We start from the raw sequence: 27,240 nt of genomic DNA on the forward strand, positions 1-27,240 counted from the left end.
TAGCTAGATTGCCAAATATAACGTGGATTTTCGTTTTAAGTTTGTAGCAAAACATTCAACTAATTTTTGTTTTAGGGCAAATGTTCATTTGGTTTGCTGTTTCTTACCACAGGAAGCGTTCCATTTTAAGTTTTTGAAAGTATCTTTTTTAAATTCACAGTTTGCGGTTGAAAAAACAGTTCTCAAATGTTTTTTTTTGTATCACTGAGATTGAAGTTTTCTTGACCTAATTATTTTTGACCTAATTTTTTTCTAGAAATTTTGTGGGGTATTTTGTTGGGACTTTGCTTGAATGTCGGGACTTTGCCTGCCCCTTCTTTCTTTAACTCCTCCTGATTTTTGCCTGTTTTTTTTTGCGATTTTGTTGTGTTTGGGGACTGTGTCAGCCTTGGGAACTCTGTTGGCCGACGTTAATCTCAGTGCTAGTGAGGGTTTTTGGTCGCCAGATGATATGATGCGCAGTTTTTATAGTCGCCAAAGTTGCTGAGCTCGGACCGGGTCGCAGTATACCCTTATGATTCAAAATAAAGAGCGATTAACCCTTAAAACTGGATATGGATGGCCACTCTCTTAAAACTGGATACGTATCATGACAAATACTTTAGAAGTGAGGCTAAAGGAGGTGCTGTCGTGGCCCTATCAAATGGGGGGAGGTGCTGCTCAGCCAAATGACCACGCCTCCTGTGGAGTGTCAGCCGACTTCACTCTGAAACTGTTCGCCTCCTACCACATCACCGACGCCACATTCGAAAAGGGAGAAACCAACGTGAACTTCACACCTCAACAGGCCACTCATGTAACTGGACAATGCTACAAGGACAAGAACATGACCAAACTGAAGATTACTTGGCACAAGGGAAAAGAGTACATACTCGAGATGGATATCTACTCCACGGTCAGTTTCTCAGCCTCAAATGCCTCTCCAAATCACTCCTCGTCTTTTTTGCTATATTCGTTTCTCGTTGAACCCTTCTGAACTACCGTGTCCCGGAGGCTGCAAGGAGAAGTATTTTCTCAGAAAAATTGACCAACAAAGCTTCAATTCAAAATACATTCATAGAAAAAATGAACCAACATTTATCTTAATTTTGTCACAGCGCGAAAGAATTGAAAATCAGTTTTTTCTTCGTAAACAGGCATAATATTTTGCAGATTTTGTGTGAGTCCGGTAATTTTTTTTTGTAAATTGATGCCCACTCGAGGCTTTAAATAAACTGATTTTGTGAACAGAGGCGTGTTTTTGCAAGTTTGCAGTTGTTCTTTAATATAAACAGGTAGTAACAAAAAACCATGCGAGCGGACTTTTTGGAAGCTTTTGGAATATTTTTTCACTTTCCTCAAAACCAATATTTTTCTCAAAAACTACTGTAACAATTTTTAATAATGCAGTAACCATGGAAAACCCGCTCACTCCCTTGTAATCTTACCCCACTTTCTACAGCCTTCAAAAAAGTCTCTGCGGGGAATTCGGACCTTATTTTTGGCTTTTTCCTTTTTTCAGAAATGTGTCTATCCAAATCGGAGAGTTATATTTCAACGAAAAAAAAACACGTTGTGAAAAACTTTTCTGCATTAGCAGCTGCAATCAAATTTTTTCGAATAAAAATTTAGTGCCTTGAAAGTGTCAATTTTTGATTTTTTTTGGCTGTTGAATTTTTTTTTTTGCATTTTCTCGTAAACTTCCTTCCCAAATTTGAAAATTTTTGGGTTCAATGGAAAGAACGGATTATGAGAAGCTTCCTTGTATCATAGGCTACGCCAGAAAATTTCTTCGACAGTTGTTTGTTCTAGTAAAACTCATATTGGTGATTTGTTGACCGTTTTTTGGAACCTTTTTTGAGTCTTCTCGAAAACTACCCTCCCAAATCCTAGATTCTTGATTCAATCTAAGGAAGACATTTTTGAAGCTGTTTTGTAAGCAGCCACTTCCAAATTTATGTCTACAAAAAGTTAAAGAAAACATCAAAGTTTTTTAACAAAAATCTTTTTCCTCTCAGACCGTTTTGATGTTTTGATTTCTTGTCCGTTTTTTGAAATTTTTGACTCTTCTTGAAAACTACTCAGTTGAACCGAATATCAAGGATTGAATTGAGGCAACAGGTTGTGGAAAGCTCACGTTTATTACTGCCTACGCCTTAAAATTTGTACCAACCTTGTTATGTACCAAGTCCTCGAAATTTTTCACTCTTACATTGTTGGAAAAATAACTAAGGTTTTTGGTGAAGCGCATTGCTTAAAAATATCCATTTCATACGCATCCGTACAGCAATTTTAACAAAATTGAACAGGTGCCTCCAGCTTAAGCTAGTCTTCTCAACGTTTTTCATATATTTGATAGCTAACAGCTAAATTTTCGCTGTACACAAAAAAACCAGCCCTCTAGAGCATTTGCTGTTCTGGCCAAATTGGATGAAGCCGCATCTCTTTCATTCAAAAGTGAACTGCGAATAGAACCTCACGTTTCAGGTTAAACTTTTGATTTAATTGGATCTAAACTAAAGCCCAGCTCGCCATTTTGGCAACTTCTACCGACTTTTTTCTGGTGTAATCGCATATTATTTGAGCTTCCACGACTATTTTAAGATTGGAGTTTCCGATTTTTTTTTCAAAAGAACGTGAAGGCAAGCGCTTAAACCGACTCGTGATTCAATTTGAACTTCTTTTTATTAATCCGAGTTCTCTATCGTTTTTTATATATTTGAGAGAGATGACTTTCACATCAAGGTTTTTTGGACTCTGGGAAAGTTGTCTGAAATGCTTGAATAGCGACCTGCTCAAAACCCAGCAGAATTTTTTCTTGTCTACTCTCAGGGGGTGCTAATTGCAGGTCTTCTAAAAAACTAATTGGTTTTTTTACGTTTTTTTTTGGTACGAACAGAATTGCAAGCGTGGGATAACCCTAAAAGACTAATATGTAACGAATAAAATTGAAAAAAGGTATTAAGAGTGGCTATAAAAATTCCGACAGCCCACAAACAAATTGATTTTTCTGGCAAAAATAGCATATCAGAATCGCCAAATAAAACAAATGTCGCGTGATTATTTTGTCGTGTGTCAAATTTTAGGAAATGTTTGAATTTAATGGGTGTTTAGAATTTTCTGGTTGTTGGTAAGACTGGTAAAATTTTTTGTCGTTCCTTACTCATGCATTCAGCAGTTCGAACTACGTTTTTAGGACTAATTGACTTGCATTGTTTGCTGATATAGGCTGAAATGCGAGGGCGATTGCGACATTTGGGTTATTAATCTTGCCTAATTTTATGATATTTCAAAAAAGTTGAGCATCAGGTTTTACCGTAGAAGAGTCATGGTTGTGCTCTTCCCTCCTTGCAATAAAAATTTAGCCATCTGTAACTGCTGTTGCTCATAAAGTCACAAAAGAATTTTTGATTTTGATATGATGATTAGTTTGAGTTCTTAGTAGTTTTTTCTTTTGTTTAAGATAGTACATGCCACTAGTATTTGTTTGTGTGGAAGATAAGGTGAAGTGGAAGGATGGCTCAAAGGTTAAACCTCATAAAATGGTAGAACAATCGTTCAACTGTAAATCAGAGTGATTTCTTATAAAATTCACTAACGTTTTTTGCTGCCTTAAATTTGCACCATGTATGTTTTCTTTTTTAAACGCGTCAATGAGAGATTTTTTAAACTAATCGAATTGCAAATATTTTTGAGGGACTAAATGTATCAAATGACTAAAGAATAGCTGGTCTGTTCTCAATTAAAGCTTTTTGTTGGATTACTGCTATGGTTCCAAGCTTTTTTTAATGGGGTAGTTTTGTTACGGGGTGACAAAAAAGTGACTGTTAATATAAGTGATTGGATAACGTGGTCTCAAAGAGTGGGACACCATCAGAAACTGCACGGTTTTATCCGGCTGAAAATAAATAGCGATGGTGTACTTTTAGTGTGTTTTATCGTGTTGTTTTATCTGAATCAATCTTGTATCTTCCGAATCAATCAATCAAGAAACTATATCAATTTGCCGATGTTTTGGGGGTTTAAAAGTTTTTAAAATGCATCACAAAACAACTCTAATAAAAAAGAGGAAGTGAAAAAAAACCTTATAAATTTCGATTGATTGGAAAACTTTAAAAACATTTTTTTCTCATTTTTCATAGGAACCAACGTCTACAAAAAGCATAAAATATAAGCAATTCAGATGAAACTTCGATGAAAAAAATGGGCAAACAAAAGGGGGATTATAATCAATTGTAATCGATTGTAATGGATTTTTGTGTAAAACTAATGAAATATAAATTTGAACAAGACTGCTCGTATCAGGGCGAAGCCCTGAATGTTCCGACTGCCTTTTAAGGTTTATGGAGCAGAAATAACATTAAAAAATTCAATGAAATAAAACAACAACAAAATTTGTTTTTTCTAAAATGTGAAATTTTTTATGAAAATCATCCCCCCACACGCCATATAAAGTTCAAAACAATAAATTTCGCTCATTGGAACAAATCAATTATGGCAAATAAGTTTCTTTCGACCAATTCGGAACGATTTCTAAGACGGATTAAATCTCCGCTTACGCGTTAATAGCGCGAATTATATCGCGCGTTAATTGTCCCAAATTGGTCAAAATGGCCAAAATGGCAATCTTTAAACCCTCATAACTTTACGAAAAATGATCACAGGTGAAATATCTTTTCAAATTTAAGCTTTCAAATGATATAAACAATTTCCGTCAAAAATGGCTAGTTAAAAAGTCGAAATTTGTCTGAAGAAAAAAAAACCCACCCCGAGCACAAATATTCCGTCACTTTCGTATCGAAAGTCGGAACAATAAAAATAATGGTTTATAATCAATTATAATTGATTATAATTGTATCAAAAAATGGACAAATAAATAATTGATTATAATAGATTATAATGGATTATATTTAATTATATTTTGATCTTAAAAAGAGAGACAAGACTGCTCGTATCAGGGCGAAGCCCTGAATGTTCCGACCGCCTTTTAATGTTTATGGAGCAGTAATAACATTTAAGAAATTAAATGAAAAAAAAACGAAATGAAATTTTTTTTTCTTCTAAAATTTGAATTTTTTAAATGAAAATCATCCCCCCACACGCCATATTAAGTACAAAAGGATAATTTTTGCTCCTTGTAACAAATCAATTATGGAAAATAAGCTTATTTCAACCAATTTGGAACGATTTCCAAGACGGATGGATTAACTCTCCGCTTACGCGTTAATAGCGCGAAATATATCGCGCGTTAATTGTCCCAAATTGGCCATAATGGCAATCTTTAAACCCCCGTAACTTTACGAAAAATTATCACAGGTGAAATATCTTCAAATTTAAGCTCAGGACAACAATACCTTTCGAATGATAATTAAAAATTCCGTCAAAAATGGCTAGTTAAAAAGTCGAAATTTGTCTGAAGAAAAAAAAAACCCACCCCGAGAACAAATATTCCGTTACTTTCGTATCGAAAGTCGGAACAATAATAATCGATTGTTAATTGATTAAAATCGATTGTTTCTCAACTTTAGTAAGACTGGTACTAAAATCGTGACATAATCGATTATTAACGCTTGAAACTGGATGCAGGTAGTCATATCTGAACGAGTGCGCATTTCGAAATCATTGGCCAGTTAATTTGAGTCATCTCTTAAATCTTGTTTTCTACATGTTCGTTTGCTGTTGTTTCACTAAAAAGAAATGCTCAGCCTGATAAACTATAAGTTAGGAACGTGGCATATTTCTAAAATCATACCTCGAGCGTATCATCATTTGTATGCGTGGCTTAGTTGGCCTACAGGATTTAGAATCAAACTTGATTGGCCGTACGAAGGTGAAGTCCTGATTGTGCGGCTGTCTTCTAACGCATGCGAAGATAGTTGTTGTTTTGAAACCTGATATCAAAACCACATTCTCCCTTCATGCTTAATGCCAAGTACAAAGTAGTATGAAAAGCCAGCGATTTGTAAAATGACCCAGGCCCACAAAGTGACCTATTAGCATGTAGTAGTGAACTATTTGCTGGCTGCTAGTACACTTAGAACGATATCTGAGTCGTTATTTAGTCTTCATCTTTGAGCTAACAGAATTGGAAACATCGGCAATTTTCACACAATTTTTGCATAAACGCTAGCACACAATTTCAAACCACGCTAGCAGAGAATCAATCCTTATTCGTGAAACGTTTGCTTATGTTTGTGCTTCCAGCATTGGTATAGTTCCGAAGGCGTCTAAGAAAATATATGTTATTTCGTTCAAATCTCGCCAATATTTTTCGAAGAATCAAAATCAATCAAATTTCGAAATTGAAGAAACAAAATGCAACACAAATTGGAAAATGAAATTGATTCAGTTCGAATATTTGACTTGCTTCTATGTTGGGAAAAATGTTTGGTGAAAATATGGATTTGAAAAGCGGGACTAGTGTTATAATTTGCGTTGTTTGAGTGTTCAGGAGAAGGATTGGAGGGTTGAGAAAATGTGGTTCACTTTGGATTTGGGAGACGAACAAGTGTTTCCCAACGCTGATTTGAAAGCAAGTGAGTAGTTTTTAATAACATGAAACAATTGTGCTTCTGTGAGTTGCCGGGCATCTCACAAAAACTGTAAAACATGTCGCAATTATCCGTTCAGTTCCATTTCCATTATCGATTATAATCACCCCCTCCCCCCAATGTATTTTAACTACTTCAAAGAAAGTTCGTTGATAGTCCAGTGAGCCTTTTTTAGTCATGATTCAGGAGCACAAAATTTGATTCCCAGATCTGAAAACACGATTTTGCAATTTATTTTCGCAGTTTGACGTTGATTTTTTTAGCGTAATTCAAACGCATTTAGTGTAAGAAAAGCAAATTATGCTCTCCAATTACAAAAGCTAAACAAGACTGCTCGTATCAGGGCGAAGCCCTGAATGTTCCGACTGCCTTTTAAAGTTTATGGAGCAGCAGTAAAAACTTAAAAAAATTCAATGAAATAAACAAAAAACGAATTTTTTTTTGAAATTTATGAAAATCATCCCCCCACACGCCATATAAAACACAAAAAGATAGATTTCGTTCCTTGTGACAAATCAATTATGGCAAATAAGCTTCGTTCAACCAATTTGGAACGATTTCTAAGGCGGATTAACTATCCGCTTACGCGTTAATAGCGCGAATTATATCGCGCGTTAATTGTCCCAAATTGGTCAAAATGGCCAAAATGGCAATCTTTAAACCTTCATAACTTTACAAAAATTGATCACAGGTGAAATATCTTTTCAAATTTAAGCTCAGTACAACAATACCTTTTGAATGATTTTTAAAAAAATTCCGTCAAAAATGGCTAGTTAAAAAGTCGAAATTTGTCTGAAGAAAAAAAAACCCACCCGAGCACAAATATTCCGTTACTTTCGTATCGAAAGTCGGAACAACAAGACTGCTTGTATCAGGGCGAAGCCCTGAATGTTCCGACTGCCTTTTAAGGTCTATAGAGCAGTAGTAACAAAAAAAATATAATAAAATAAAATGAAATTTTTTTTCTGAAGTTCGAAGTTTTTAATGAAATTATCCCCCCACACGCCAGGTAAAGTACAAAAGGAACAATTTCACTCCTAGTAACAAATCAATTATGGCGAAATAATCTTCTTTCAACCAATTTGGAACAATTTCTAAGACGGATTAAATCTCCGCTTACGCGTTTATAGCTCGAACTATATTGCGCGTTAATTGTCCCAAATTGGCCAAAATGATAATCTTTAAACCCCCATAATTTTACGAAAATGATCACATATTAAACATCTTTTCAATTTTAGGCCCAGTACAACAATACTTTTCGAACGATATCAAAAAATTCCGTCAAAAATGGCTTGTTAAAAAGTCGAAAATTGTCTGAAGCAAAAAACCCACCCCGAGCACAAATATTCCGTTACTTTCGTTTCGAAAGTCGCAACAATCAGCATTTAGCATAGTGGTAAGGCGTTCACTTTGAGATCGTCAGATCGTGTAACCGATCCCATGCCATGGAAAAGATAGTGTGTGAGAATGATTTCAATTTGGAAAAGGAATTTTAATTTTCAGAAATCCCACCGGCATAAAATATATTGACCTATCTTTCTCTACACCTTTCAAAATAATGAAACTTGTTTTACTGAAAGAAGCGGATACTTCAAAAAAAATTGTATGTATTTTTCTCTCAGTAAACTAAACTATTTCTCCGGATTGAAAACCATTCTCTCGACCATATATTCTATTTCATCATCTGATTTCAAAGGTTAACAAAGTCATTTTTATGCAGACTATAATAAGTTTCATTTGATTGTTTTTTAAAAAAAACAAATCTGCATCGCGAGTAAGTCTGAGTTCGATGAGCCCTTCTGGTTTTGGGCCTCTTTGTTTTGTAGAACATTTGAACTGAAAATGTCTCGGTAAGTTTCTTGAGAATGTGTTAACACGTTAAGCTCTAAAATTTAACAAAACTGCTTGTACCAAGGGGAAGCCCTGAATGTTCCGACTGTCCTTCAACGTCTTCGATAGTCATGTCCTTAGCGTCTAGTTAGAACGAACGATTTATTTAGAACGAACGGATTAAGTAGCCGCTCACGCGTTAATAACACAAAGCTTTGCGCGTTAGTTGACCCAGTTTAGCCAAATTGGCAAATTTGAAACCTTTATAACTGTTTCAAAAATGGTTACAGTTGAAGTATCATTTTTTTGAGCTCAAGACATCATTGGCCAGCTAAAAAGTCGAGTTTGGCCCGGATAAAAACTACCCCGAGCACAAATATTCCGTCACTTTCTTCAAAAATGGGAGCAAAAACCCGCTGTCAATTATCCCGAGTAGAATATTATTTCCAGGCGTACCAGTTATTGTTCCGATTTTTGATACGAAAGGGACGGAATATTTGTGCTCGGGTGGGTTTTTTTCCTTCAGACAAATTTCGACTTTTTAACTAGCCATTTTTGACGGAATTTTTTATATCATTTGAAAGCTTAAATTTGAAAAGATATTTCACCTGTGATCATTTTTCGTAAAATTATGAGGGTTTAAAGATTGCCATTTTGGCCATTTTGACCAATTTGGGACAATTAACGCGCGATATAATTCGCGCTATTAACGCGTAAGCGGAGATTTAATCCGTCTTAGAAATCGTTCCGAATTGGTCGAAAGAAACTTATTTGCCATAATTGATTTGTTCCAATGAGCGAAATTTATTGTTTTGAACTTTATATGGCGTGTGGGGGGATGACTTTCATAAAAAATTTCACATTTTAGAAAAAACAAATTTTGTTGTTGTTTTATTTCATTGAATTTTTTAATGTTATTTCTGCTCCATAAACCTTAAAAGGCAGTCGGAACATTCAAGGCTTCGCCCTGATACGAGCAGTCTTGTCTCTCTTTTTAAGATCAAAATATAATTAAATATAATCCATTATAATCTATTATAATCAATTATTTATTTGTCCATTTTTTGATACAATTATAATCAATTATAATTGATTATAATTGATTATAAACCATTATTTTTATTGTTCCGACTTTCGATACGAAAGGGACGGAATATTTGTGCTCGGGTGGGTTTTTTTCCTTCAGACAAATTTCGACTTTTTAACTAGCCATTTTTGACGGAATTTTTTATATCATTCAAAAGGTATTGTTGTCTTGAGCTTAAAATTGAAAAAATATTTCTCCTGTGATTATTTTTCGTAAAGCTATGAGGGTTTAAATTTGCCATTTTGACCATTTTGACCATTTTGGGACAATTAACGCGCAATATAACTCGCGCTATTAACGCGTAAGCGGAGATTTAATCCGTCTTAGAAATCGTTCCGAATTGGTCGAAAGAAACTTATTTGCCATAATTGATTTGTTCCAATGAGCGAAATTTATTGTTTTGAACTTTATATGGCGTGTGGGGGGATGACTTTCATAAAAAATTTCACATTTTAGAAAAAACAAATTTTGTTGTTGTTTTATTTCATTGAATTTTTTAATGTTATTTCTGCTCCATAAACCTTAAAAGGCAGTCGGAACATTCAAGGCTTCGCCCTGATACGAGCAGTCTTGTCTCTCTTTTTAAGATCAAAATATAATTAAATATAATCCATTATAATCTATTATAATCAATTATTTATTTGTCCATTTTTTGATACAATTATAATCAATTATAATTGATTATAATTGATTATAAACCATTATTTTTATTGTTCCGACTTTCGATACGAAAGGGACGGAATATTTGTGCTCGGGTGGGTTTTTTTCCTTCAGACAAATTTCGACTTTTTAACTAGCCATTTTTGACGGAATTTTTTATATCATTCAAAAGGTATTGTTGTCCTGAGCTTAAAATTGAAAAAATATTTCTCCTGTGATTATTTTTCGTAAAGCTATGAGGGTTTAAATTTGCCATTTTGACCATTTTGACCATTTTGGGACAATTAACGCGCAATATAACTCGCGCTATTAACGTGTAAGCGGAGATTTAATCCATCTTAGAAATCGTTCCAAATTGATTGAACGAAGCTTATTTGCCATACTTGATTTGTTACAAGGGACGAAATCTATCCTTTTGTACTTTATATGACGTGTGGGAAGATGATTTCCATAAAAAAAATTTCAAATTTTAGAAACAAAAAATTCATTTTTTTATTTCATTTAATTTTTTTATGTTATTACTGCTCCATAAACCTTAAAAGGCAGTCAGAACATTCAGGGCTTCGCCCTGATACGAGCACTCTTGTTTGTTTTTGTTCCGACTTTCGTAACGAAAATAAGGAATTATTTGGGCTCGGGGTGGGTTTTTTCAATCCGACTTTTTAACTAGCCATTTTTATATCATTCAAAAGGTATTGATGTCCTGAGCTTAGGTTTGAAAAGATATTCTACCTGCGTAAAGTTATGAGGGTTTGAATATTGCCATTTTAGCCAATTTGAGTCAATTAACGCGTGATACATTTCGCACTGTTAACGCGTAAGCAGAGATTTAATCGTCTTAGATGTCGTTCCAAATTGGTAGAAGGAAGCTTATTTGCCATAATTGACTTGTCACTAGGAGCGAAATTTATCACTTTGTACTTTATATGACGTGAGGGGGATGATTTTCACAAAAAAATCTGAGAATTTATAAAAAAAAAAAATTATTTTATTTTTATTATAATTAATTTTTTCACGTCATTACTGCTTCATAGGCCTTAAAAGGCAATCGGAACAATCAGGGCTTCCTCCTGACTTGAGCAGTCTTGTCTGAGTTTATCGATGAAAGGAAGTGAAATTATCCACTTCCTCTCTATGCTAAATTTTAGTCCAAAATATAAAGCTTTTTGTTCCAACTTTTTGAAGAAAGTGACGGACTATTTGTGCTAGGGTTGATTTCTCCAGACAAGTTTCCGCATTTTTACTAGAATGTTTTGAAGGATTTTTGTGTAATCAACCAAAATATATTGTTACACTGAGATCCAAATTAGAAACAATACTTCACCTGCGATAATTTTCATTAAGTTATGAGGGTTTAAAGTTTGACAGTGTGGCCAAATTAAGACAAGACTGCTGGTATCAGGGCGAAGCCCTGAATGTTCCGACTGCCCATTATGGTTTATGGAGCAGTAAAATCATTAAAAAACTAAAAAGTAATAAAACAAAATGAATTTTTTTTTTTTTTCAAAAATTTGAATTTTTTTAAATAAAAATCATCACCCCACACGCCATGTAAAGTACTAAAGGATAGATTTCGCTACTTGTAACAAATCAATTATGGTAAATAAGCTTCGTTAAACCAATTTGGAACGATTTCTAAGACGGATTAACTCTCCGCTTACGCGTTAATAGCGCGAAATATATCGCGCGTTAATTGTCGTAAAATTGGCCAAAATGGCAATGTTTAAACCCTCATAACTTTACGAAAAATGATCACAGGTGAAATATCTTTTCAATTTTGAGCTCAGGACAACAATGCCTTTCGAATGATATAAAAAAATTCCGTCAAAAATGGCTAGTTAAAATGTCGAAATTTGTCTGAAGAAAAAAAAACCCACCCCGAGCACAAATATTCCGTTACTTTCGTATCGAAAGTCGGAACAAAAATTAAAGCGCATGAAATTTTTGGACGTTAAAACGTTAGGTTATTTAGTCGTAAGCGGAGATTTTTTTCGTCGTACAAACCGTTCCAAATTGAATTGAGGCATCCTCTTTGCTCTTTTAAATGATTCATTAATTAAAACCTCGATCTTGAAAGTAGTCAAAATTGGCTGAAAAAAAAGCATTATTACGCTATAAAAACTACCCAGCAATGTGTGGTCGGAATCATAATATTGCCAAGTTGTCAGCATGCATGTTGAGCCGTGAATGAGTCATTTGTACTAATTGCATGATGGTGAAAAGTATACTCTGTGACTTTTCAGCAGACGCTGTGCAGAGATGTAATTCAAAATCTGGAGGGAGGTCAATGTTGGAATCTGCAGTGCATACTGCATACAGCTGTCGCGCTGCTGGCTACTACTTCACCTGTCCTGTAGTGTACCTGCTTCTTAGGTAATACTGCAGCAAACCCCCCTTCTCCTTCTCATCAATGCTTTTTTAGACGCATGCTGTTTAAATATTTAATTTTAATTTATTCAGTGGGAATATGTTATTTTTACTGAATCTGTATAGGTCTTTTTCTTGCTTAGGTTTGAGAATGTAAGACTGTTTCCAGTGGAAGATGGTGGCGAGAGTGAAGACGGATCAGTGCCAGCATTGATTCCTGTGCATCATTGTCAGCTGGACAGTCTGCCCCCCCGTCTCTACTCCACCAGCCCCACTCACGCTGCATTGTCAGGTTCATTACACTATTAACAGTTCATCATCTTCGCACAAGCAAATCTTGTGCTATAGTATTGAACTCTCTTTTTTCCAACCTAAGTCGCAAATATTGTTGCGACAAAATGTGTTCATTTTGAAAGTGTTCATTTTGAAAGTGTTCATTTTGAAAGTGTTCATTTTGATCAATAACCAGCTATTAAGTACAGCCAATGCTAAGGATAGTAACACATACTATTTTATTACAAATAGCACTTTAGCTTCAATGTTTCATGGAGCTGTAGCGTAGAAGTAAGCAAGGAGAGCGGCAGCAAAATAAGAGGGTTCGAACCTGAGAAGGGTCGGATGTTTTTAATGAGCTTTATCGTATACTAGTTAAAATGCGTCCGCGTTATAGATTGAAGCATATTAGTTGGTAATTTTTTTTGGCTCTTTTTCCTTTTCCCCCCACCTGCAAATTTTTACATGTGAATTTGTTGACCAAATTGTCCGATTCTAATGAAAATTTACATACGGACTAATAAGGCCACGACAAACACATTTGGTCTCCATACACAACCTCGTAAAACCACTCGTTACACCTACATATTGAAGCTCGTGTGAGGTGGGGGGAAAAAGAAAAAGACCCCTCTTTTTTCAAATTGACTGGTACTGCTAATGCGTCATAATTGGCTTGCGTCACTTAGAAATTATGTAGCAATACGAGGCCAAACTAGTCACTGGATAGGCGCACCATTTTGTGTATGTATGTTCCTGGATTCCAGAGACAAGTCTTTAAACATTGTAAAATTGTGTCAGAACGATCAAAGAAAATGAAATAACAAAAGAAGAACAAAAGGAGCGTCCTTGTTGCGGAATTCGCTTACAATTCACAAAATGCACAATTTGGCCTCGTAATGAGACTCATAATTTATTTAATTTTTGTCAATAATGCCTAAATCTCTATTTTTTATGCAATCTTATAGTTCTCGAGTCACACCACGCGCTAAAAACGTCATTAATTTGGCAAAAAAATTTTCTGCTGTTTTTTATGGTCGGAACATTCTGTGCTACTTGCGCAGCAACCGGCCATCCTTGTTGACCATTTCTTTTTTGCTGCTTATTTTTTGTTGATTGAAAAAAAAATCAGCCAAAAAACCGAGAAAAATTACGAAAAAAAATTTATAATAAAAAAATCGGACTCGTACTTTTAAAAAGCGCAAGGTTTCGATAATCTTATAATATATATAATAAAATCTGCAAACTAGGTTTTTGCACAGATTAAACCGAGAAAGAAATATTAACCACAAAATAAAAAAAGAACAGTTAAACAAACACAAAAAAAAACACGTTATCATGCAATATTATGAACCGATAAGTTCATAATATTGCATGATAACGTGTTTTTTTTTTGTGTTTGTTTAACTGTTCTTTTTTTATTTTGTGGTTAATATTTCTTTCTCGGTTTAATCTGTGCAAAAACCTAATTTGCAGATTTTATTATATATATTATAAGATTATCGAAACCTTGCGCTTTTTAAAAGTACGAGTCCGATTTTTTTATTATAAATTTTTTTTCGTAATTTTTCTCGGTTTTTTGGCTGATCAAGAAAACATGTACTTGCAAAAAAATTTTCTGTCCGTGAAAACTGTTTTTATACAAATGCGTAAGAAATTGACCTCGCTTCGTTATGAAAGCTCATAATCTTCGAAGCCCTTGCTATTTGATCTAATCGTAGGAGCCTAAAATGTGAAATTTGAATTCCGATCTAGAATTCGAAAAAAGTTCCAATTTTTATAGTAGTAAAAAAGAACAGAACCCAATTTTTTTTAATCTTCGCAATTCGATTTTTTTTTTGTAAATTTTGATTAGCCGGACTATTGTTTGTCGGCTTGTTTTTGTCGGCTGACTTCTCAAAGCATAAGCTTATTGAAAAAAAGTTTTCACCATTTTTCGGTGTCTATTCAAAATGTGTAAAGATGCAGTTAATTCTGTTTACTTTCTAACTAAAATCGTTCTACTGCGTTTTGCCTCGAGCGTTCGTCGGCTCAAATAAAATGTTGCTTGTTATATCAGTCTAGGTACTTTATATAAGGTCTTTTTTAAGGAACCAAAAGATTTATGATAGGTTTTTGTGCTTCGTTGAAAGTAAGAACTTGGATTCTTCTTCTTTCATAGCTTAAAACTTGTTTTGACGGTAGCTTTGGCCCAAAAGTCGTGGTATCAATAAACATCTGCCAAAAAACACTGAATAAAAATTGTCTTAGTTTTAAATTAAGGCTTTTGGTATTGTGTTTTTCGTTTTGATTTCATCAAGCTGAAAGTCAGTCAATACGTACAACTGAAATTTTGGTAGATCTAGTTTTTTATAAACGAAGAAATTGATTAAAAGGTTTATAAAATTTATGACTTTTAATTTGAAGGTGTTATGACTTTTAATTTGACTTTTAATTTATGTCAAGGTGTTATGACTTTTAATTTGAACATATTTATAATTTTGATTCAGCTTGACGATTTTCGGTTGCCAAAGTTGCCAAATGTGCGCCACGATATTTTTAGATAATTTAAAGGATCTCTACCTGTGAATGCGCATCATTTTAGGCGGTCGTAATTCATTAAATTGTGGTAGTATCAGTGCTCAAAATGTGTTTTCTGTTGCCTAGTGTGTGTGGCGACTGTGTTTGCAGTGGAGGTTCTGGTGCGACTGGTGGCCTGGATTGTGTGATGGAGGATGTTTCTAATACTATGTTGTTTTCTGTTGTCTAGTGTGTTTGGCGACTGTGTTTGCAGTGGAGGTTCTAGTGGGACTGCTGGCCTGGATTGTGTGTTGAAAGATATCTCTAATATTATGTTGTTTTCTGTTGCCTAGTGTGTTTGGCGACTGTGTTTGCAGTTGGGGTTCTAGTGGGACTGGTGGCCTGGATTGTGTGTTGGAGGATGTTTCTAATACTATGTTGTTTTCTGTTGCCTAGTGTGTTTGGCGACTGTGTTTGCAGTTGGGGTTCTAGTGGGACTGGTGGCCTGGATTGTGTGTTGGAGGATGTTTCTAATACTATGTTGTTTTCTGTTGCCTAGTGTGTTTGGCGACTGTGTTTGCAGTTGGGGTTCTAGTGGGACTGGTGGCCTGGATTGTGTGTTGGAGGATGTTTCTAATACTATGTTATTTTCAGTTTCCTAGTGTGTGTGGCGGCTGTGTGTGCAGTGGGGGTTCTAGTGGGACTGCTAGTGTGGATTTTGTGTTGAATGATGTTTCTAATACTATGTTTTTTTTTTTCTGTTTCCTAGTGTGTTTGGCGACTGTGTTTGCAGTGGAGGTTCTAGTGGGACTGCTGGCCTGGATTGTGTGTTGAAAGATATCTCTAATATTATGTTGTTTTCTGTTGCCTAGTGTGTTTGGCGACTGTGTTTGCAGTTGGGGTTCTAGTGGGACTGGTGGCCTGGATTGTGTGTTGGAGGATGTTTCTAATACTATGTTGTTTTTTTTTGCGTAGTGTGTGTGGCGACTGTGTTCGCAGTGGGGGTTCTAGTGGGACTGGTGGCCTGGATTGTGTGTTGGAGGATGTTTCTAATACTATGTTGTTTTTTTTGCGTAGTGTGTGTCGCGACTGTGTGTGCAGTGGAGGTTCTAGTGGGACTGGTGGCCTGGATTGTGTGTTGGAAGATGCTTCTAATACTATGTTGTTTTCTGTTGCCTAGTGTATGTGGCGGCAGTGTTTGCACTGGGGGTTCTAGTGGGACTGGTGGCCTGGATTGTGTGTTGGAAGATGTTTCTAATACTATGTTGTCTTCTGTTGCCTAGTGTGTGTGGCGACTGTGTTCGCAGTGGGGGTTCTAGTGGGACTGGTGGCCTGGATTGTGTGTTGGAGGATTTTTCTAATACTATATTGTTTTCTGTTGTCTAATGTGTGTAGCGACTGTGTAACCAGTAGAGATTCTAGTGGGGTTGGTGGCCTGGATTATGTGTTGGAAGATGTTTCCAATACTATGTTGTTTTCTGTTGCCTAGTGTGCGTGGCGACTGTGTTTGCAGTTGGGGTTCTAGTGGGACTGATGGCCTGGATTGTGTGTTGGAGGATGTTTCTAATACTATGTTGTTTTCTTTTGCGTAGTGTGTGTGGCCACTGTGTGCGCAGTGGAGGTTTTAGTGGGACTGCTGGCCTGGATTGTGTGTTGAAAGATATCTCTAATATTATGTTGTTTTCTGTTGCCTAGTGTCTGGTGACTGTGCGTGCAGTGGAGGTTCTAGTGGGACTGGTAGCCTGGATTGTGTGTTGGAAGATGTTTCTAATACTATGTTGTTTTCTGTTGCCTAAAGTATGTGGCGGCTGCGTTTGCACTGGGGGTTCTAGTGGGACTGGTGGCCTGGATTGTGTGTTGGAGGGTTTTTCTAATACTATATTGTTTTCCGTTGTCTAATGTGTGTAGCGACTGTGTAACCAGTAGAGATTCTAGTGGGGTTGGTGGCCTGGATTATGTGTTGGAAGATGTTTCCAATACTATGTTGTTTTCTGTTGCCTAAAGTATGTGGCGGCTGCGTTTGCACTGGGGGTTCTAGTGGGACTGGTGGCCTGGATTGTGTGTTGGAGGGTTTTTCTAATACTATATTGTTTTCCGTTGTCTAATGTGTGTAGCGACTGTGTAACCAGTAGAGATTCTAGTGGGGTTGGTGGCCTGGATTATGTGTTGGAAGATGTTTCCAATACTATGTTGTTTTCTGTTGCCTAGTGTGCGTGGCGACTGTGTTTGCAGTGGAGGTTCTGGTGCGACTGGTGGCCTGGATTATGTGTTGGAGGATGTTTCTAATACTATGTTGTTTTCTGTTGCCTAGTGTGTTTGGCGACTGTGTTTGCAGTTGGGGTTCTAGTGGGACTGATGGCCTGGATTGTGTGTTGGAGGATGTTTCTAATACTATGTTGTTTTCTTTTGCGTAGTGTGTGTGGCCACTGTGTGCGCAGTGGAGGTTTTAGTGGGACTGCTGGCCTGGATTGTGTGTTGAAAGATATCTCTAATATTATGTTGTTTTCTGTTGCCTAGTGTCTGGTGACTGTGCGTGCAGTGGAGGTTCTAGTGGGACTGGTAGCCTGGATTGTGTGTTGGAAGATGTTTTTTAATACTATGTTGTTTTCTGTTGCCTAAAGTATGTGGCGGCTGCGTTTGCACTGGGGGTTCTAGTGGGACTGGTGGCCTGGATTGTGTGTTGGAGGGTTTTTCTAATACTATATTGTTTTCCGTTGTCTAATGTGTGTAGCGACTGTGCAACCAGTAGAGATTCTAGTGGGGTTGGTGGCCTGGATTATGTGTTGGAAGATGTTTCCAATACTATGTTGTTTTCTGTTGCCTAGTGTGGGTGGCGACTGTGGTTGCAGTGGGGGTTCTAGTGCGAATGCTGGCCTGGGTTGTGTGTTGGAGGATGTTTCTAATACTATATTGTTTTCTGTTGCCTAGTGTCTGGTGACTGTGCGTGCAGTGGAGGTTCTAGTGGGACTGGTAGCCTGGATTGTGTGTTGGAAGATGTTTCTAATTCTATGTTGTCTTCTGTTGCCTAGTGTGTGTGGCGACTGTGTTCGCAGTGGGGGTTCTAGCGGGACTGCTGGCCTGGATTGTGTGTTGGAGGGTTTTTCTAATACTATATTGTTTTCCGTTGTCTAATGTGTGTAGCGACTGTGCAACCAGTAGAGATTCTAGTGGGGTTGGTGGCTGGATTATGTGTTGGAAGATGTTTCCAATACTATGTTGTTTTCTGTTGCCTAGTGTGGGTGGCGACTGTGGTTGCAGTGGGGGTTCTAGTGTGAATGCTGGCCTGGGTTGTGTGTTGGAGGATGTTTCTAATACTATATTGTTTTCTGTTGCGTAGTGTGTGTGGCGACTGTGTTTGCAGTTGGGGTTCTCGTGGGACTGGTGGCCTGGATTAAGTTTTGGAAGGTGTTTCCAATACTATGTTCTTTTCTGTTGCCTAGTGTGTGTGGCGACTGTGTTTGCAGTGGGGGTTCTAGTGGGACTGCTGGCCTGGATTGTGTGTTGGAGGATGTTTCTAAGACAATGTTGTTTTCTGTTGCCTAGTGTGTGTGTGTGGCGACTGTGTGTGCAGTGGCGGTTCTAGTGAGACTGGTGGCCTGGATTGTGTGTTGGAAGATGTTTCCAAGACTATGTTGTTTTCTGTTGCCTAGTGTGGGTGGCGACTGTGTTTGCAGTGGAGGTTCTGGTGCGACTGGTGGCCTGGATCGTGTGTTGGAGGATGTTTCTAATACTATGTTGTTTTCTGTTGCCTAGTGTGTTTGGCGACTGTGTTTGCAGTGGAGGTTCTAGTGGGACTGCTGGCCTGGATTGTGTGTTGAAAGATATCTCTAATATTATGTTGTTTTCTGTTGCCTAGTGTGTGGCGACTGTGCGTGCAGTGGAGGTTCTAGTGGGACTGGTAGCCTGGATTGTGTGTTGGAAGATGTTTCTAATACTATGTTGTTTTCTGTTGCCTAGTGTATGTGGCGGCAGTTTTTGCACTGGGGGTTCTAGTGGGACTGGTGGCCTGGATTGTGTGTTGGAAGATGTTTCTAATTCTATGTTGTCTTCTGTTGCCTAGTGTGTGTGGCGACTGTGTTCGCAGTGGGGGTTCTAGTGGGACTGGTGGCCTGGATTGTGTGTTGGAGGATGTTTCTAATACTATATTGTTTTCTGTTGTCTAATGTGTGTAGCGACTGTGCAACCAGTAGAGATTCTAGTGGGGTTGGTGGCCTGGATTATGTGTTGGAAGATGTTTTCAATACTATGTTGTTTTCTGTTGCCTAGTGTGGGTGGCGGCTGTGTTTGCAGTGGGGGTTCTAGTGTGAATGCTGGCCTGGGTTGTGTGTTGGAGGATGTTTCTAATACTATATTGTTTTCTGTTGCCTAGTGTGTGTGGCGACTGTGTTTGCAGTTGGGGTTCTCGTGGGACTGGTGGCCTGGATTATGTTTTGGAAGATGTTTCCAATACTATGTTGTTTTCTGTTGCCTAGTGTGTGTGGCGACTGTGTTTGCAGTGGGGGTTCTTGTGGGACTTGTGGCCTGGATTTTGTGTTGGAAGATGTTTTACTATGTTGTTTTCTGTTGCCTAGTGTGTGTGGCGACTGTGTTTGCAGTGGGGGTTCTAGTGGGACTGCTGGCCTGGATTGTGTGTTGGAGGATGTTTCCAATACTATGTTGTTTTCTGTTTCCTAGTATGTGGCGACTGTGTGTGCAGTGGAGGTTCTAGTGGGATTGGTGGCCTGGATTGTGTGTTGGAAGATGTTTCTAATACTATGTTGTTTTCTGTTGCCTAGTGTATGTGGCGGCTGTGTTTGCACTGGGGGTTCTAGTGGGACTGGTGGCCTGGATTATGTGATGGAAGATGTTTCTAATACTATGTTGTTTTCTGTTGCCTAGTGTGTGTGGCCACTGTATGCGCAGTGGAGGTTTTAGTGAGTCTGCTGGCCTGGATTGTGTGTTGAAAGATATTTCCAATACTATGTTGTTTTCTGTTTCCTAGTATGTGGCGACTGTGTGTGCAGTGGAGGTTCTAGTGGGATTGGTGGCCTGGATTGTGTGTTGGAAGATGTTTCTAATACTATGTTGTTTTCTGTTGCCTAGTGTATGTGGCGGCTGTGTTTGCACTGGGGGTTCTAGTGGGACTGGTGGCCTGGATTATGTGATGGAAGATGTTTCCAAGACTATGTTGTTTTCTGTTGCCTAGTGTGTGTGGCCACTGTATGCGCAGTGGAGGTTCTAGTGAGTCTGCTGGCCTGGATTGTGTGTTGAAAGATATTTCCAATACTATGTTGTTTTCTGTTTCCTAGTATGTGGCGACTGTGTTTGCAGTTGGGGTTCTAGTGGGACTGGTGGCCTGGATTGTGTGTTGGAGGATGTTTCTAATACTATATTGTTTTTTGTTGCCTAGTGTGTGTGTGTGTGGCGGCTGTGTGTGCATTGGAGGTTCTTGTGGGACTGGTGGCCTGGATTGTGTGTTGGAAGATGTTTTTACTATGTTGTTTTCTGTTGCCTAGTGTGTGGTGACTGTGTCTGCAGAGGGGGTTTCTAGTGGGACTGGTAGCCTGGATTGTGTGTAAGAGGATTTTTCTAATAGTATATTGTTTCTGTTGTCTAATGTGTGTAGCGACTGTGTAACCAGTAGAGGTTCTAGTGGGGTTGGTGGCCTGGATTATGTGTTGGAAGATGTTTCCAAGACTATGTTGTTTTCTGTTGCCTAGTGTGTGTGTCGACTGTGTTTGCAGTTGGGGTTCTAGTGGGACTGGTGGCATGGATTGTGTGTTGGAGGATGTTTCCAATGCTATTTTGTTTTCTGTTGCCTAGTGTGTGTGTGTGGCGGCTGTGTGTGCATTGGAGTTTCCTCTGGGACTGGTGGCCTGGATTGTGAGTTGGAAGATGTTTTTACTATGTTGTTTTCTGTTGCCTAGTGTGTGTGGCGACTGTGTCTGCAGTGGGGGTTTCTAGTGGGACTGATCGCCCGGATTGTGTGTTGGAGGATGTTTCTAAGACAATGTTGTTTTCTGTTGCCTAGTGTGTGTGTGGCGACTGTGTTTGCACTGCTGGTTCTAGTGGGACTGCTGGCCTGGATTGTGTGTTGGAAGATGTTTCTTATTCTATGTTTTTTTTCTGTTGCCTAGTGTGTGTGGCGACTGTGTTTGCGGTGGGGGTTCTAGTGGGACTGGTAGCCTGGATTGTGTGTAAGAGGATTCTTCTAATAGTATTTTGTTTCTGTTGTCTAATGTGTGTAGCGGTTGTGTAACCAGTAGAGGTTCTAGTGGGGTTGGTGGTCTGGATTATGTGTTGGAAGATGTTTCCAATACTATGTTGTTTTCTGTTGCCTAGTGTGTGTGGCGACTGTGTTTGCAGTTGGGGTTGTAGCGGGACTGGTTGCCTGGATTGTGTGTGTGGAGGATGTTTCTAATACTATATTGTTTTCTGTTGCCTAGTGTGTGTGTGTGGCGGCTGTGTGTGCATTGGAGGTTCTTCTGGGACTGGTGGCCTGGATTGTGTGTTGGAAGATGTTTTTACTATGTTGTTTTCTGTTGCCTAGTGTGTGTGGCGACTGTGTCTGCAGTGGGGGTTTCTAGTGGGACTGATCGCCCGGATTGTGTGTTGGAGGATGTTTCTAAGACAATGTTGTTTTCTGTTGCCTAGTGTGTGTGTGGCGACTGTGTGTGCAGTGGAGCTTTTAGTGGGACTGGTGGCCTGGATTGTGTGTTGGAAGATGTTTCTAATAATATGTTGTTTTCTGTTGCCTAGTGTGTGTGGCCACTGTGTGCGCAGTGGAGGTACTAGTGGGACTGCTGGCCTGGATTGTGTGTTGAAAGGTTTTTTTGATACTATTTTGTTTTCTGTTGCCTAGTGTGTGGCCACTCTGTGTGCAATGGAGGTTCTAGTGGGACTGGTGGCCTGGATTGTGTGTTGGAAGATGTTTCTAATACTATGTTGTTTTCTGTTGCCTAGTGTTTGTGGCGGCTGTGTTTGCACTGGGGGTTCTAGTGGGACTGGTGGCCTGGATTGTGTGTTGGAAGGTGTTTCTAATACTATGTTGTTTTCTGTTGCCTATTGCGTGTGGCGACTGTGTTTGCAGTGGGGGTTCTAGTGGTACTGGTGGCCTGGATTGTGTGTTGGAGGATTTTTCTAATACTATGTTGTTTTCTACTTCCTAGTGTGTGTGGCGACTGTGTTTGCAGTGGGGGTTCTAGTGGGAATGCTGGCCTGGGTTGTGTGTTGGAGGATGTTTCCAATACTATATTGTTTTCTGTTGTCTAATATGTGTGGCGGCTGTGTTTGCAGTTGGGATTCTAGTGGGACTGGTGGCCTGGATTGTGTGTTGGAGGATGTTTCTAATACTATGTTGTTTTCTACTTCCTAGTGTGTGTGGCGACTGTGTTTGCAGTGGGGGTTCTAGTGGGAATGCTGGCCTGGGTTGTGTGTTGGAGGATGTTTCCAATACTATATTGTTTTCAGTTGCCTAGTGTGTGTGGCGACTGTGTTTGCAGTTGGGGTTCTAGTGTCACTGGTTCTAGTGTCATTTTGTGTTTTGGAGGATGTTTCTACTACTATATTGTCTTCTGTTGCCTAGTGTGTGTGTGGCGGCTGTGTGTGTATTGGAGGTTCTTGTGCGACTGGTGGCCTGGATTGTGTGTTGGAAGATGTTTCTAATACTATGTTGTTTTCTGTTGCCTAGTGTGTTTGGCTACTGTGTTTGCAAGGGAGTTTCTAGTGGGACTGGTGGCCTGGATTGTGTGTTCGATGATGTTTCTAATACCATGCTGTTTTCTGTTTCCTCGTGTGTGTGGCGACTGTGTTTGCAGCGGGGTTTCTAGTGGGACTGGTGGCCTGGATTCTGTGTTGGAGGTTGTTTATAATACTTTATTGATTTCTGTTGCCTTGTGCGTGTGGCGGCTGTGTTTGCAGTTAAGGTTCTAGTGGGACTGGTGGCCTGGATTGTGTGTTGGAGGATGTTTCTAAGACAATGTTGTTTTCTGTTGCCTAGTGTGTGTGTGTGGCGACTGTGTGTGCAGTGGCGGTTCTAGTGAGACTGGTGGCCTGGATTGTGTGTTGGAAGATGTTTCCAAGACTATGTTGTTTTCTGTTGCCTAGTGTGGGTGGCGACTGTGTTTGCAGTGGAGGTTCTGGTGCGACTGGTGGCCCGGATCGTGTGTTGGAGGATGTTTCTAATACTATGTTGTTTTCTGTTGCCTAGTGTGTTTGGCGACTGTGTTTGCAGTGGAGGTTCTAGTGGGACTGCTGGCCTGGATTGTGTGTTGAAAGATATCTCTAATATTATGTTGTTTTCTGTTGCCTAGTGTGTGGCGACTGTGCGTGCAGTGGAGGTTCTAGTGGGACTGGTAGCCTGGATTGTGTGTTGGAAGATGTTTCTAATACTATGTTGTTTTCTGTTGCCTAGTGTATGTGGCGGCAGTGTTTGCACTGGGGGTTCTAGTGGGACTGGTGGCCTGGATTGTGTGTTGGAAGATGTTTCTAATACTATGTTGTTTTCTGTTGCCTAGTGTATGTGGCGGCAGTGTTTGCACTGGGGGTTCTAGTGGGACTGGTGGCCTGGATTGTGTGTTGGAAGATGTTTCTAATACTATGTTGTTTTCTGCTTCCTAGTGTATGTGGCGACTGTGTTTGCAGTTGGGGTTCTAGTGGGACTGGTGGCCTGGGTTTTGTGTTGGAAGATGTTTCTAAAACTATGTTGTTTTCTGCTGCCTAGTGTATGTGGCGACTGTGTTTGCAGTGGCGGTTCTAGTGGGACTGGTGGCCTGGATTCTAATACTGTGTGCTGGAGCATTTTTCTAATACTGTGTTGTTTTCTGCTTCCTAGTGTGATTGTGGCGACTGTGTTTGCAGTGGGGGTTCTAGTGGGACTGGTGGCCTGGATTGTGTGTTGGAGGGTTTTTCTAATACTATTTAGTATTCTGTTGCCTAGTGTGTGTGGCGACTGTGTTTGCAGTTGGGGTTCTAGTGGGACTGGTGGCCTGGATTGTGTGTTGGAGGATGTTTCTAATACTATGTTGTTTTCTGCTTCCTAGTGTGTGTGGCGACTGTGTTTGCAGTTGGGGTTCTAGTGGGACTGGTGGCCTGGATTGTGTGTTGGAGGGTTTTTCTAATACTATTTAGTATTCTGTTGCCTAGTGTGTGTGGCGACTGTGTTTGCAGTTGGGGTTCTAGTGGGACTGGTGTCCTGGATTGTGTGCTGGAGGATTTTTCTAATACTGTGTTGTTTTCTGCTTCCTAGTGTGATTGTGGCGATTGTGTTTGCAGTGGGGTTTCAAGTGGGACTGGTGGCCTGGATTGTGTGTTGGAGGGTTTTTCTAATACCATTTAGTTTTCTGTTGCCTAGTGTGTGTGGCGACTTTGTTTGCAGTGGAGGTTCTGGTTCGACTGGTGGCCTGGATTGTGTGTTGGAGGATGTTTCTAAAACTATGTTGTTTTCTGTTGCCTAGTGTGTGTGGCGACTGTGTTTGCAGTGGCGGTTTTTAGTGGGACTGGTGGCCTGGATTGTGTGTTGGAGGATGTTTCTAATACTATGTTATTTTCTGTTGCCTAGTGTATGTGGCGACTGTGTTTGCAGTGGCGGTTTTTAGTGGGACTGGTGGCCTGGATTGTGTGTTGGAAGATGTTTCTAATACTATGTTGTTTTCTGCTTCCTAGTGTGTGTGGCGACTGTGTTTGCAGTTGGGGTTCTAGTGGGACTGGTGGCCTGGGTTTTGTGTTGGAAGATGTTTCTAAAACTATGTTGTTTTCTGCTGCCTAGTGTATGTGGCGACTGTGTTTGCAGTGGCGGTTCTAGTGGGACTGGTGGCCTGGATTGTGTCCTGGAGCATTTTTCTAATACTGTGTTGTTTTCTGCTTCCTAGTGTGATTGTGGCGACTGTGTTTGCAGTGGGGGTTCTAGTGGGACTGGTGGCCTGGATTGTGTGTTGGAGGGTTTTTCTAATACTATTTAGTATTCTGTTGCCTAGTGTGTGTGGCGACTGTGTTTGCAGTTGGGGTTCTAGTGGGACTGGTGGCCTGGATTGTGTGTTGGAGGATGTTTCTAATACTATGTTGTTTTCTGCTTCCTAGTGTGTGTGGCGACTGTGTTTGCAGTGGGGGTTCTAGTGGGACTGGTGTCCTGGATTGTGTGCTGGAGGATTTTTCTAATACTGTGTTGTTTTCTGCTTCCTAGTGTGATTGTGGCGATTGTGTTTGCAGTGGGGTTTCAAGTGGGACTGGTGGCCTGGATTGTGTGTTGGAGGGTTTTTCTAATACCATTTAGTTTTCTGTTGCCTAGTGTGTGTGGCGACTTTGTTTGCAGTGGAGGTTCTGGTTCGACTGGTGGCCTGGATTGTGTGTTGGAGGATGTTTCTAAAACTATGTTGTTTTCTGTTGCCTTGTGTGTGTGGCGACTGTGTTTGACTGGCGGTTCTAGTGGGACTGGTGGCCTGGATTGTGTGTTGGAATATTTTTTTATTACTATGTTGTTTTCTGCTTCCTAGTGTGTTTGTGGCGACTGTGTTTGCAGTTGGGGTTCTAGTGGGACTGGTGGCCTGGATTGTGTGTTGGAGGGTTTTTCTAATACTATTAAGTTTTCTGATGCCTAGTGTGTGTGGCGACTGTGTGTGCTGTGGAGGTTTTAGTGGCACTGGTGGCCTGGGTTGTGTGTTGGAAGATGTTTCTAATACTATGTTGTTTTCTGTTGCCTAGTGTGTGTGGCGGCTGTGTGTGTTTTGGAGGTTCTTATGGGACTGGTGGCTTGGATTGTGTGTTGGAAGATGTTTCTAATACTATGATGTTTTCTGTTTGCAGCGGGGGTTCTAGTGGGACTGGTGGCCTGGATTGTGTGTTGGAGGTAGTTTATAATACTTTATTGTTTTCTGTTGCCTAGTGTGTGTGGCGGCTGTGTTTGCAGTTGGGGTTCTAGTGGGACTGGTGGCCTGGATTGTGTGTTGGAGGATGTTTCTAATACTATATTGTTTTCTGTTGCCTAGTGTGTTTGGCGACTGTGTTTGCAGTTGGGGTTCTAGTGGGACTGGTGGCCTGTATTGTGTGTTGGAAGATGTTTCTAAAACTATGTTGTTTTCTGTTGCCTAGTGTATGTGGCGACTGTGTTTGCAATGGCGGTTCTAGTGGGACTGGTGGCCTGGATTGTGTGTTGGAAGATGTTTCTAATACTATGTTGTTTGCTGCTTCCTAGTGTGTGTGGTGACTGAGTTTACCGTGGAGGTTCTAGTGGGACTGGTGTCCTGGATTGTGTGCTGGAGGATTTTTCTAATACTGTGTTGTTTTCTGCTTCCTAGTCTGTTTGTGGCGACTGTGTTTGCAGTGGGGATTCTAGTGGGACTGGTGGCCTGGATTGTGTGTTGGAGGGTTTTTCTAATACTATTTAAATTTCTGTTGCCTAGTGTGTGTGGCGACTGTGTGTGCTGTGGAGGTTTTAGTGGCACTGGTGGCCTGGGTTGTGTGTTGGAAGATGTTTCTAATACTATGTTGTTTTCTGTTGCCTAGTGTGTGTGGCGGCTGTGTGTGTTTTGGAGGTTCTTGTGGGACTGGTGGCTTGGATTGTGTGTTGGAAGATGTTTCTAATACTATGATGTTTTCTGTTTGCAGCGGGGGTTCTAGTGGGACTGGTGGCCTGGATTGTGTGTTGGAGGTTGTTTATAATACTTTATTGTTTTCTGTTGCCTAGTGTGTGTGGCGGCTGTGTTTGCAGTTGGGGTTCTAGTGGGACTGGTGGCCTGGATTGTGTGTTGGAGGATGTTTCTAATACTATATTGTTTTCTGTTGCCTAGTGTGTTTGGCGACTGTGTTTGCAGTTGGGGTTCTAGTGGGACTGGTGGCCTGGATTGTGTGTTGGAAGATGTTTCTAAAACTATGTTGTTTTCTGTTGCCTAGTGTATGTGGCGACTGTGTTTGAAACGGCGGTTCTAGTGGGACTGGTGGCCTGGATTGTGTGTTGGAAGATGTTTCTAATACTATGTTGTTTGCTGATTCCTAGTGTGTGTGGTGACTGAGTTTACCGTGGAG

General features: G+C 39.6%; 2 protein-coding genes across 5 annotated transcripts in view; one reads left to right on the forward strand and one right to left on the reverse strand.

The window, feature by feature from the left end:
• LOC134843729 (protein virilizer homolog) overlaps positions 1-27,240 on the reverse strand; it is a 550,828-nt gene that overhangs the window by 363,737 nt on the left and 159,851 nt on the right. The window lies entirely within an intron of this gene.
• Positions 1-27,240, forward strand: part of LOC134843635 (uncharacterized) — a 105,323-nt gene that overhangs the window by 3,318 nt on the left and 74,765 nt on the right. For 3 of the 4 annotated variants that reach the window (XM_063859823.1, XM_063859822.1, XM_063859824.1), the window contains 4 exons: positions 606-895; positions 6,431-6,515; positions 12,351-12,480; positions 12,618-12,766. In XM_063859823.1, the coding sequence (XP_063715893.1) occupies positions 606-895; positions 6,431-6,515; positions 12,351-12,480; positions 12,618-12,766 (654 nt within the window). The remainder of the gene's footprint in view (positions 1-605; positions 896-6,430; positions 6,516-12,350; positions 12,481-12,617; positions 12,767-27,240) is intronic. The other variant, XM_063859825.1, reaches the window with a different exon arrangement.

The sequence above is a fragment of the Symsagittifera roscoffensis genome, chromosome 4 (genome assembly GCF_963678635.1).
Source record: "Symsagittifera roscoffensis chromosome 4, txSymRosc1.1, whole genome shotgun sequence".
In the NCBI taxonomy this organism is placed as follows: Eukaryota; Metazoa; Xenacoelomorpha; order Acoela; family Convolutidae; genus Symsagittifera; species Symsagittifera roscoffensis.